Genomic DNA, 13,631 nt, shown 5'->3' on the forward strand with positions numbered 1-13,631 from the left:
TATTACATCAACGCAATAAAACGACGCGCTTCGGACATAAAGCTGTCATTTATCATGGTAATTGTGAAGAATAGCACCAGGGAGACCCCGCAGAATCCCACCGCTGCCACTACTTGTGATGAATGCCACCAGAGAGACCCTACAGAATCTCACCGCTGCCACCACTTGTGAAGGATCCACACCTCCCCACCCGCCTGATGTCACAATTATGTCGGACACATGTGATACGGATCTGTCCATTTCACTTACATGATGTTTCACACCCCATAAAGTTCGAGTAAGGTCAGATTGGTACAGATCTACTCAGACACCCCCTGTCCACATGGGTACAGGAAGGCACCGGGAGTGAGAAGAGGTGGCCCACTCAATCATTGACGTGGCACCACACTCACTTATACCCCTGACAGGCTGAGAGGCCTCTTCACCATCTCCAGTGAAGCAGAACCTTGTCGGCCCGGTAGAGCTGACACCAATTTCTATTAGATATAAGCCCCCCAGTCAGTTAACGGGAAATATATCGGGTCAGAAGCTAGCCCTGGTAGCGTGTTCGTTAGACCGAACAATGGACATGAGGATTCATGGATCGAGATAAAAGAGCAGCCCAAGGTTAAATTATATATTTAATCGCCTTAAGGGCACACTAGACAATACACTATATACATAAGGGTTATGCATACATAATAGTCAGAGATGCAAACACAATAGTAGTGGTACAAAAGATATAAGTAGTTATTGAGAGTCAGTTACCACTCAGATGGAATGCCTGGCTTACGGGGGAGGGCCTGACACATGGGATGCTTGTGGTCCCCTTTGTTGCAGGACTTCTCTCACATGATGTATTGTCGCGACCTCCCAGGGAAAAAGACACTGAGCTAGGGCAGCTGGAGCTCTTAACTCCTCTGGGTCACTCCCCCTCCTGCCTCCCGGCTGAACTCAAATCTCTACCCCTGGCCTCTCTCAGCTAAAAACTCCAAAAACTAAAATGGGCTATACTTCCTTAATGGATGGTCCTAGGGAGCCGGTTCTGGTGTCATCAGATCCAGCCAGGTTTCTGCTATGTGGAGAGACCAAACACAGTGACCCTAGAGGTTTCTGAAAGGCTGTGCCATGTATTTCCTCATCCCTATGCTCTAGACTGTGCTGGAAGCCAGGGTGACATTCCTCCTGTTCGTGTGATTCCAAAAATCTATTTGGTGTATCGCTGGGATGTATCGTATTCCCATAACTCAGTATTGAATTATACTTGTCTGACGCAAAGGAAATGCTGCATGGCTGGGGTCCACAGGGGGTCTTCCTGTGGCAGCTCCACAGCAGAAGGTGGGGGTTTTGTCACTCACCGTCCCTCAGCCGTCTCTCTTCTTGTTTAGCTGTAAAAGTGTCCAGTTACAGCTGTACATTGTAGATCTCTATAATCCCCCGCCAAACAGGGCACAATGATTGTCATGGGATTATATCTTCAATATTCTTCACAGTAATGATATGACATCAGTTGCCTATGGAGGTGTTACTTGTCATTGTAATACTGCCTGTGATAATATGGAAACTTACTATAAACTCTTTTTGAAAGGACAGGAAGTATGAGTCTAAAAAATCTCAAGTAATCAGCGTGAAAATTGCAAAATTACAACTTTTTAAAAAAAAAATAAGATCGTAATATGCAAAGAAATAAAAATTGTCAAAATTATCTTAAAATACATTTAACACAAAAAATGATTTAAACATTAGGTAATTTTCTGATAATAGCTTCCCTTTGAGCCACATATAAAAATGATATAATTTATCATTTTCCTCAGATAAAGTCTACAATGAGTTGGATAATGTAATTGGCCAACGTCCACCAAATTTTGAGGACAAATTCCAAATGCCATACACAGACGCTTTCATTCGGGAAGTCCAGAGATTTGGTGATGTGACACCATTGGCTCTTCCCCATGAATTGACTATGGATACTGAGATTCGCAATTATAAGTTAAAAAAGGTAAGCATCAATTTGAACTAAAAATATTAATAAATATTAAAAAAAAGTTTGTTCATCACTTTTCTAATTATTTTCCAAATCACAGGGAACAGTTTTCACCTCGGTTCTTACGGGTGTGCACAATGACGAGATACAATTCAAGAACCCTAAGAATTTTGACCCCCAAAAGTTTTTGGATGAAAATGGGAAACTAAAGAAGAATGAGGCCTTAATGCCATTTTCTGCAGGTAAGGATGAAATGAAACTAGTTACTAACACGTCTATTTTAGTGAAAACATGGATTTCGGACCAAACTAAGCATCAACTTCTGGAGATATTCCGCTATGAAATGTATAAATGAAATGACAGCTGGGTGTTATCAGCCATGTTGCCAATAGGGAGTGTCGCTCAACGGTGTGACACTGATTGGACAGCGTCACAGTGTATATAGATGTGTTTCCATGAGAAGTAGAACAATATAGAGTTCTAACTAAGGTATTCCAAAATGATCATTCTATCGAAAATGCAAGTTTTTTTTTTTTAATTTAAAAAACATCATTCTTTTAATGACAACATGTTTTCTATCTACCAGTAGTAAGTTCTATGCCCAAAAGAAGAGAATACCCCTGTAATGGTACATTGAGACATAGTTATTTTTATAAAGCGTATCAGATTGAAAATCCACGTAAAAAAATGCTTCAAATACTTTTTGATGTGGTTTGTGAAGTGCTTCAAAATCCACGTGTAAAAAAAAAATCCTTGGTGTAAACATACCCTAAAAGGTTTGGTCTCTCTGCACATCCTTCCTTCTAAATGAGGATCTACTGGCGTATAGTTAATTGTAATGGGTTTTGTAGCAAAATCCCATAATAGTCAGCTGCTAATAATGGAGGAATGTGGTGATATTATTTGGAGCTTATTAAAGGCCTATTTCATTGTTTTTCACTATGGGCCTAAAAACTAACAGGCAGGCAATTGCTACCCAAGGCAACAACCTACCTGTTCTATCTGGCGCCGGCTCAGAGCTGTCATTCACTGCTCCTGATGGTGATTCAGTTGCTCCATGTCAACAGAGCAGCGTTTCCTCTTCCGGGCTGCTCTGTTTGATGGGGTGTAACTGTCGACGTCATACTGATTGCCAGCTGGCTCTCCACAGTGAGGCAGTGGGGAGCCGGCTGTCAACAGAGCAAAACAAAAGAGAAGCCACTGCCCTGTCGACAAGACGTCAGTGGAAGCCGCTGAATCGCAGGCAGGAGTTGTCTGTGACCGCTCTGTGCTGGTAGGGATCTCTGCAAGGAAGGTAGTTAGTAACTACCTGGCTGTTAGTTCTTAGACCTATAGTAAAAAATGTAAATGGTCTTGGATAAATCCATTAAAATGAATGTGTATATAATATAAAGCCGAATATGTCACCTATTGTAGGTGTTTTTTAATTCACCAATATTTCTTTCTAGGTAAGAGAATTTGCCCGGGGAAGACCTTGGCGGTTATGGAGCTTTTCATTTTTATCACCACACTTCTGCAGAACTTCACAATCAAGTCACCAGTGCCCCCCGAAAAGATCTCAGTTGCTCCGGTGGGATGTGGGATTGGGCATATTCCTCCCAGCTTTGAGATATGCCTTATACCCCGAACATGTTCTCGCAAAGAATAATAATATAATAACTTGTAAGAACCTAAGAGATTAGGAGATTAGTGAAGTGTTCATGAGTTTGGGAAGCAATTTGAATATACATACAATTATACAATTATGCAATATATATACAATTTGAATGTATTTGAATATATGTAGGGAGGAAAGGTAATATTCCAAGTATTAATCAATTGTATCATTAGTTTATGGAGTATTCAACAATTTAGACAATAGAACTGAGCTGCAATACCAGGGACAGTCCTTGAGAAGAGCATTACTGTTAAAAATAAATCAATAAATAAGAGATGTTATTTTTAGTGTCTTTAAAACCCCTTTATGGATTTAGTAACATTTGGTAAAAGCTGAGGAATCGGATCTCTTTTCTCCAAAGAACATAATGTAAAAACATCCATTTCAAAAGATCAGCAGACCGACACTGCTGCAAGTATATACAACTGGAGTATGCAATGCTGGTTAAAAGAGAACACCAGATGTGGTGGTGCTCAACTGTGCAGCAATACAATCTTCAAAAATCATGATAAGAAAAATAAGTGGCACTCACCACTGGCGCATTACTTTGTGCTTTTTTATTCCAAGATAACATGGGAATCCAGAGTGAAGACACACAGACTGGCAGGGTCGGACTGGGACAAAAAAGCAGCCCTGCTAAAGTAATCCCACCAGCCCACAAACTATAACACTCCCCACTTCCCTGATCAGTGAATTTTGCTTTCCTTTGTAATGCCCATTTACATGGGACTCTTCAGGGCTCCGGGTTCTCGGGATCTTGAGGGTCCCAGAGGTCAGATCCCCAGCGATTGGAAAGTTATTCCCTATCTAGAAGATAGGGGATAACTTCCAAAGTTGGGATAACTCTTTTAAACAGATTTTCCAAGATTTTTTTTATTTGCCCTTAGGAATGTAGAAAATAATAAACCAATACTGACCCTCCATAGTCCAATGCCGCCTCTCCGACAAAAAAACTGGAGGAGTGGTACTATGCAGTGTATAGATACAGGACAGGAGGAGTGGTACTGTGCAGTGTACAGTATATACACAGAATTATACAGATACTGAAGATTATATACAGTATACAGGACATAAGTGGTACTGCACAGTGTATTTATACAGGACAGGAGAAGTGGTACTAAGCAGTGTATATATACAGGATAGGAGAAGTGGTACTGTGCAGTGTATATATACAGGATAAGAGAAGTGGTACTGTGCAGTGTATATATACAGGATAGGAGAAGTGGTACTGCGCAGTGTATATATATATATATATATATATATATACAGGACAGGAGAAGTTGTACTGAGCAGTGTATATACAGGACAGGAGGAGTTGTACTGCGCAGTGTATATACAGGACAGGAGGAGTTGTACTGTGCAGTGCATATATACAGGACAGGAGAAGTGGTACTGTGCATTGTATATATACAGGACAGGAGAAGTGGTACTGAGCAGTGTATATACACAGAATAATGCACATACTGAGGATTATATCCCACATACAGGACAGGAGAAGTGGAACTGCTCAGTATATACACACGAGACAGGAGAAGTGGTACTGTGCAGTGCATACTGTATATACAGCACAGGAGAAATGGTACTGTGCAGTGTATATGAACAGAATAATACAGATACTGAGGATTATATCCAGTATACCGGACAGGAGAAATGGTAATGTGCACTGTGTATATACAGAATAAGCCTCACCCAGCCAAACCAGATCTCACACTTTGCACTGATGAGGGGCAATACACCGAAACACAGTGTCTGCAAATTGAGATTTTGTTTTTTGGCTTTAATTCTATGTCATGTTACAAGGCTTATTAGAGAGTCAATATTGACTTTAAGGATTACTACTTCCTAAAGGTGGCACTAAAGTTCTAGTGCTCTTCCTCTCTGAAGAGACAATTTGCATGAATACTCCCCTAAATTGCACCTTTTTATGTCTTTCATGCCAAAAATGCACATAGTGTTGGGAATGTATGCAATGAAACAAAAATATGATTACTGTGAAAAGGACTATGGGGCAGAGTTTTGTTGGATTAGAAGGCGCATGCCACTTAATAAATTTGGCGCCTCTTCTGACTGGTGTGCGCCTCCATGCATCGTGCCAGAAATGCTACTGCAATCAAAGACTAAAGTAGCATTTCTGGAGTACAAAACGTTGCCACATTTGATCAATTTGAAAGATAGTCATTGCCACGCCCTTTCCCGCTCTCGCTCCTCCCCAGTTCTGCCCATTTTGTCAGAGTTGATACAAATTGGCAATAAAACAGTAAAAGTTGCAAAATTTTTGCTCAGGAATCCCTAACAAACAGGCAATCTCAGCATGTGTTGAAGCTCACTAATAGCCATAAATCATGCAGATGCAAGGACTCGAGTTTATTATACGAGCACGCCGAAGATACTCGGAAAGCACCCGAGTGTGCTTCATTAAAGGGTTAAACGAGCACGCTCACTCATCATTAGTAGGAACAAAAGAAAAAATTAACTCACCATGATTGTATGGAGATAGGAGGCTGAAAATCATATGCCGGTGGGTGCTGTATCCTGCTGGTGATATGCAGCCAAAATACAAGAGTTAGGAGGAAAAGTTTGGCCTGACCAATGGGTAAAATAAAAGACCTTAATTCAAAATCAATTAAAACAAGTGGATCCATGGTGAGATATTAAAAACTGACCCATTTTTGACATCTCACACTCCCTTGTAATACTCCAGAAGCTCATCGCCATGGATCCACTTGTTTTAATTGATTTTGAATAAAGGGTTTTTTATTTTACATGTTTGTTGTGATAAACTTTTCTTCCTAACTCTTGTAAACCCTACTTGCGCCAAAGGGAGTTTCCGGATCTTTAGCTAAGACATGAACCCAAAAAAGATAAACGAGAATTACAACGTTAGTGTATTTTCATAGTGTCCGTATATTCTGGAAATACTGTCAGTATATGTATTGTACATCTATTACAGTAAGCGACATAGCAAATCAGAATAACTATACTACATTTCTGATTTGAGGTATTTGCTAATATTATTATTACACCTAGTACATGTTGGGATAGGATATTGGAGATGGGAATACCCCTTTAAGAAAGTGTTGGAGATTTTATGTCTTTGTGTTTTTTTTCTATATTCTTGTTATGATGTAACCTAATGTGTATATTCTCCCCATAAAATACTTTACTCTATTTATTGTGTCACTTTCATAAAATATGTGCCGTACCATGGAACTATATGGGTATGACAACTGACAACTTCTCATTTTCGGAATCACAGGATCTCATAGCTCACATTTATATGGTAGTACCATGCAATATGTCCCATTTCAAGACACTAGCAGCCATTTCTGTGTATAGAATCTGCTAAGTGACATGTTATGTGAATATTTCTCATGGTCGCTATAGTTTGGCTATTATTGTATATGTCATACAGGTGACTCACATCGTTAGAAAGCGTCGCCCTACTCACTGTGTGCACCACTCTGCTGCCACCAGCATCTAACTATGTCACTGAACTGCCTCGTACAATACATCCAGCACTGTTACATGCTCCTGTTGCTGGAGAATGTCCACCCTGCTATTGTAGCTGCGGCCAGACTCTGCAGGAATTTAAAACCACTGTGTCCTGCAGAGTTTTGCTTCCCTGGCCTATCCCCTGCCAACAAAGGATATGTTAGGCAGCTCCTCCCTCCACACCTTGTCTGAACTTAAGTTCCTAGTTACCGACCCGGCTTTTCACTCGTTTTGCCTGACCTCTTTGCCTCTGAGCCTGGCTTCATATTTTGATCATGTTCTGCCCGACCCGACCTTGGACTGTCTGACCATGTCTGTGTCTTTGTCATTGGTGCTTCATGTTGTGCCTCTGACCTTTCGGTCGGCTGCTGCAGGTCCGGGGACTGGCCCCGAAGTGGCACCTGGTGACCAACCTAACAGCCCAAGTCTATCTTCACCATCAGAGCCTCTAGTGAAGACCAGGTTGTCACTTAGTAATGCCCCTCCAGAGTAAGCCCAGCCAGTGGCTCAGTTGGTCGACATCCACCATCACCACAAATGTGTGAACATGGCCGAAGTTATTTTGTGCTCCTGAGAATCCAATTTTCAATTGCCCCCTAGTGAATGGTGATCCTATATACTCTTTTTTTTCTTGAGATTCAGTTCCAAAAAAGCATTTTGTGCCAATTTTAGAACAGATCCAAAGAAACATTAGAGAAACGCAAGCTGGAAGTCTCCAAGAAAATTTCCAAGTCTCCGAGAGGAAATATTGGCTTCTCATTGGGCACAGAAGAGGAAAAACCGTTTCTTTGTGCCTGAATCACAACAATGCTTCTAAAACCACCGTTTTAGCCATTAGAAAATCTTATCTATCTCCTATGGAGTATAACAAGATCCATCTTTCTTTTTTTATTCCTCTGATGTGAATGCTGATAAGGCTTCGGGTAGGATTAGGAACAATCTATACCTATAATACGTTTTACCAGGAATCCTAAATAGATTGTTTAATTAATAGGTAGTTAAAAAAAATAGGTGTTTCCGTTTAGGCAGACTAAAGCCCAAGTCTGTACATGCAGGGTTGAGAAAGAATTTGACAGCTGTTCACTATAGATTTAGTGGGTCACTGTCGTTTCAATAAACTTTGCAAAAATACAAGTAAATATAATAAACTTTGTAATATATGTATTCAGAAAAATAAGCTTCTACTTTTTGTCCTCCCTCTTCCATCTACCTCTTAAATGCTTCATTACTAGTGCTGAGCGAGCACTAAAATGCTCGGGTGCTCGAAGCTCGGGTCGAGCTCGCCGTGATACTCGGGTGCTCGACCCGAGCAACGAGCCCAATGTTAGTCTATGGGAGACCCGAGCATTTTTGCGGCGGCACCCCCGGCAGTCTTTTAAAAGCCTAACAAATGCCCAAAACGATAGTGACAGTGCTCAAAAGACATGGGGACAGCATGGGGATCGCCCCAGGAAGCATTTCTGACCCCCAGGTCACTGCTGTCAACAACGTGGTCAGAGGTATTAAGCCACTTTTACGGGCTCACAATAAAACGTTCAAAAACGAAACTGAAACTGCTTTCCTGTGAAATATGTTAAGGAAGTTCCTTTCCAGGGTAAAGACTTGTGTATAAGGTAAAATAAATAACCCCCCAAAAAAATACTCCTCCACACCTTGGGCTATGTTCACAAGTAGCATTTTTTATGCGTTTTAGCACTTTTGTATTGCTTTCAACCGTGACAAATGCATTCACAGGGAAATGTCATTTTAACATTTTACAACCTAATCTGGCCATGTGCTGTGTGACACATGTGTAGCACCCCGAGGGTTCGGCCGCTACAGGGGTATTGCACCTCTGCCAGAGGTGTGATATTCCACTCCCGGGTAAGGATGGAGTATGGATCGGGGCTCAGTTAGCTGCATGCATCACACACACCCCATTTCCGGGGGACAGCTCAACGGTGCTCCCATTTATACAGTAATGCAGGCACGACAGACCATGTCCCTGGCTGGAGTGGGGAGGGGGGAGGAAAACCCAGTGCTGTAGGAGCAGAAGGGGACGGTTTCTGAGCATAGGTAGGAGCTCATTGGTTGCTGGTCACCTGAGCTCACACAGTAGGGGAAGGTATATAAGGTGGGCACCATCTTAGTTCTGGGTTGAGTTCAGTGAGAGAAGGAGTTCAGCCAGAGAGGGCTGGCAGAGAGCTGTGGCTCAGTCTGGGCCCAGCTCCATGAGGCAGGCCTAGAGTGAAGGCCGGAGCCAGAAGAAAGGAACAGAAACAGAAAGGAACAGAAACAGAAAGGAACAGAAACAGAAAGGAACAGCAAAGAAAGAGAAGTACCCAAAGTGTAGAAGGGCTCAGAAACAAGAAGGCAGAAGGAACCCTAAGAGCCCATGAGATACCGAGTGAAGGGTCAGGCAGATTAAGGGTACCGGATCCCAAGTTGGTGGAGGAGAAACTACCCTCAGCCTAAGACCAGAGGTCATGATCATTTATTGGTGCGACACCTCACCAAACCTGCTAGGAAGGCACCATATAGGATAGCGGGGAATGGGGCCCACGTTTACCCGCGCAGATCCGCGGCAGCTGGACAGAAGTTGGTCACTGGTGGGGCAGGCCAGAGAAAGGATAGAAGGTGGTCCTGTGCCATATTCCTGAACTGCCTGGGGGTTGACCAAGCCCCTCACCTGGTGGACGCAGCACGGCTCGGGCAGTCACTACCGGTACCGCAGTGGCTTGGAGTATACGAACTGTGAGTAAAAGACCCTGGACTGCAACACGTTGTCTTTGTGCTTTTTTACTTCGCCAGCACTAATGGTACTGGGACGCCCTGCACTACAATCCCCACCATCCACGCTCACTGCCCTGGGGCTGCACTCTTCCCGTGGGGAGTTACACTACCTCAGCTGCACACACCATCAGCCTCAGTGGACTGCCTTGCAGCGGCGGTTCATAAAAGCCGCAATCCACGGGTGGCGTAGTCGGACATTACTTAAAACATATAAAAGACTGCCATTGGTCTGACCACCCTGAGCCACGGGACCGGGTCGCCACTACTACTCCCATCGTCTCCCTATTGCCCGGCTCCGAGTGCCCCACGGCCCAGGGGTCGAGTCACATGCATACGGTGCTGAAAAGACATGGGAACAGCAAGGGGAAGACCCCTGGAAGCATCTCTGACACCCAGGTCACTGCCTAAAAGTGTGCCCATCAGAAGTCATCCTTGCTGCATCAGAAGATGCAGACTTGCAACTATCCCCGTGCAAGTGCTTCTACCAAAGCTGTGTTCAATTGTACGTCCCCCATTCCTTGCAATGCAAGCGCAAGTATGCAGCCTGCCACCCACCCACCCCCAGGCTGCAATACCATACTGCTTGCTTGCACTGGAAATTGGGCCTTTTAGGCATGTGGAGGTGGAATCTGGCCACCACTTCATGGCTGCGTTGGCGGCCTGGTATCCATACTCAGTCCCCAGTTCTATTTCTCTGGCCTACACCCGACTCTTTTAAACAATCTGAACAATCAGGGAGAAACAATTACTTATTTTCTTTACGGAAAAAATACCAAAAGCTGAATAATAGAGATACTTTACCGTGGAATGGCAAAACCACAGTTATTGTTTAATTTTAAATAGATATATTTGCAGCTGAACAGTGAGCAACACACTCAAACTGCTTTTTTTTAGATACAAATGGCCCAAAAGTGGATAATACAGAGGTTTGAACCGTGGAACTGCAAAAGCACACTTCTATTTCTCGGGCCTACACCAGACTATTTTCAACAGATATATTTGTGTCTGAAAAATCAGGGAGACACTATTAGTTTTTCTTTATGGCAAAAAATGCCAAAAGCAGGATAATACAGAGATTTGACCCGTGGAACTGCAAAACCACACTTCAATTTCTTGGGCCTACACCAGACTATTTTCAACAGATATATTTGTGTCTGAAAAATCAGAGACACACTTATTTTTTTTGGGGGGGGGGGGCACCAAAAGGTTAATAAGACGGGTATTTGTACAGTGTGAAGGAGGAAAAAAAAAAAGATGATTTAGATGAAAAAAAAGGATTTTTCCTGGCCCCCGAGACCTGGAGCTAAGTCCACCAATTTCAGCAACAGGAGCACACAGGACTGTAATGCAGCGCTTGCTGGTATAACCACTGCGTCTCCTATACAGCCTGCCTGCCTGCCTGCCTGATATCTGGGATGGATATTAGTCCTGAGAAGGACTGTTTGTTTGATCTGGCAGTCTTTACAGATCCTACACTAACTATTTCGCAGTATATATCTCTCCCTAAATCAGCAGCGCTGTCCCTACACTGTCTGATCCCAGCAGTCTGTGTCCACGATGGGGGCGCCTGGTTTTAAATACTCGAGGTGACGCTGTTCGGCCAGCCAATCAATGTAATGCCCACAACCAACATGGCTGCGGCATTACAGTGAATGGCTGGCAATCCCTGCATGTTCATTGGCTCTGTAAAGAGCGCCAAACATGCAGGGCGGAGACCCGAGCTCCCGCCCGAGTAACCCGGAAATGCTCGGTGCTCGCCGAACATCCCGAGTAGCGTGATGCTCGGGCGAGTACCGAGCAGTGTCGAGCATGCTCGCTCAGCACTATTCATTACCTGTGAAAAAAAGCTAGAATCTATTTTGGGTTAACAAAGATGGACTGCCACCTCACTTGGGGATCAGATGCCTACTAAAGTATATGGAGAGGGGACAGACAGGAGGAAGGAGAAGCAGAAAGGAAGAGGGATGAGGAAAATACAGAAAACTGATCCTGCTGCTTTACATCAACGTTTTTTTCCCCACTAATTCTCAGTTACACTGCTTAGTACTGGTGTATAGAGATGAACGTTGTTCGACTCGAACTGTTCGCCAATCTCAAATTCGAGCTGTTTTGGGCGGTGTTAGAGCCGTTCGGCGAACACGAACGATTTGAAAAAAATTTGGCGTTCGAGGTTATGTGCGATAACTGTTCGTGCCCCAAAATCATAACTGGATTTTTTCTCAGTAATGCTGAAAATTAATGTTAATACCAGTTTGAGTGTACAGTGGGGCGGGGGGAGGGGCAGGGGATGGATCTCTGCAGGAATAATGAAGATCTCCATTTTTTTTTCTCTTTCCCGCATTTACAGCGGGAGGTGCAATCTGTCAGCCTATCAGCAGCGCACACACGGATCGAAGTGCTTTTTTTCACACAAGCAAGGGCATGTGTCATTGGCAGTGTATGTCACATGTCCTTGCCCTATAAGACCCAGCCATTTTCCCCGTCGCCACCATTTTCTCACTGCTGCAGCTGCGTGTTAGACGGCACCGCTGTTGCTGTGTGCGCTATACATTGTTAATTTCAAGCCAATTTTCGCACAAATCTACAGATAGCTTAGGAGTAGGGAAGAGTTGTGATTGCAGTCCTTTTAAGGACTAGGTTACAGCATTTCCTACGACTTTTATCAGGCAGGTCTGTGCTCTTAAATAGATAGGTTGGGAGAAAAGACTAATTGTAATTGCAGTCCTTTTCAGGACTAAGTTACATCAGTTCCTATCAGTTTTTGCCAGGCAGGTCTGTGCCAGTGCTGTGCAAGTTTTTTTCACAGCATTTGGCTAAATCTAGCAAAGCTAATCCTTTTTGGCCTATTGCAGAGTGTGTTAGTCAGTGGAGTAGCCTATCTGTGTTGCAAGCTACACCACCTGTGTATAGAATACCAATTTTTTTACTGCACCTAGTGAAGTAAAACATTTTGGGCATAGCATCATTCTATTAGTCCATCTATACTGACCTCCATCAGGTTGCAAATTAAAAATATTTTTTTTCTGCATCTAGCTCTGAAAAAATATTTGGGCTTCTAGCAGTGTGTGGGACTTGTTCTATTAGTCCACCTATACTGACCTCCGTCAGGTTGCAAATTGAATATATTTTTTTTCTGCATCTAGCTCTGAAAAAATATTTGGTCTTCTAGCTGTGTGTGGGACATGTTCTATTTGTCCGTCTATACTGACCTCCATCAGGTTGCAAATTGAATTTAATTTTTTTCTGCATCTAACTCTGAAAAAAAATTTGGGCTTCTAGCAGTGTGTGGGACTTGGTCTATTAGTCCATCTATACTGACCTCCATCAGGTTGCAAATTAAAAATATTTTTTTTCTGCATCTAGCTCTGAAAAAATATTTGGCCTTCTAGCATTGTGTGGGACTTGTTGTATTAGTCCATCTATACTGACCTCCATCAGGTTGCAAATTGAATATAATTTTTTTCTGCATCTAGCGCTGAAAAAAAATTTGGGCTTCTAGAAGTGTGTGGGACTTGGTCTATTAGTCCATCTATACTGACCTCCATCAGGTTGCAAATTAAAAATAATTTTTTTCTGCATCTAGCTCTGAAAAAAAAATTGGGCTTCTAGCAGTGTGTGGGACTTGTTCTATTAGTCCATCTATACTGACCTCCATCAGGTTGCAAATTGAATATATTTTTTTCTGCATCTAGCTCTGAAAAAAAATTTGGGCTTCTAGCAGTGTGTGGGACTTGGTCTTTTAGTCCA

At 42.9% G+C, this 13,631-nt stretch overlaps 1 protein-coding gene across 3 annotated transcripts in view; it reads left to right on the forward strand.

Moving 5' to 3' along the window:
* The window catches only part of LOC141154943 (cytochrome P450 2F2-like), a 96,699-nt gene extending 89,911 nt beyond the window's left edge, over window positions 1-6,788 (forward strand). For all 3 annotated transcript variants that reach the window (XM_073641514.1, XM_073641513.1, XM_073641512.1), the window contains exons 8-10: window positions 1,794-1,978; window positions 2,064-2,205; window positions 3,412-6,788. In XM_073641514.1, coding sequence (XP_073497615.1) covers window positions 1,794-1,978; window positions 2,064-2,205; window positions 3,412-3,611 — 527 coding nt within the window. In that variant the 3' untranslated portion in view covers window positions 3,612-6,788. The remainder of the gene's footprint in view (window positions 1-1,793; window positions 1,979-2,063; window positions 2,206-3,411) is intronic.
* The last annotated feature ends 6,843 nt before the right edge of the window (window positions 6,789-13,631 follow it).

Source organism: Phyllobates terribilis, unplaced genomic scaffold, assembly GCF_046119375.1.
Source record: "Phyllobates terribilis strain yellow unplaced genomic scaffold, ASM4611937v1 Scaffold_7__3_contigs__length_470593459, whole genome shotgun sequence".
NCBI lineage: Eukaryota > Metazoa > Chordata > Amphibia > Anura > Dendrobatidae > Phyllobates > Phyllobates terribilis.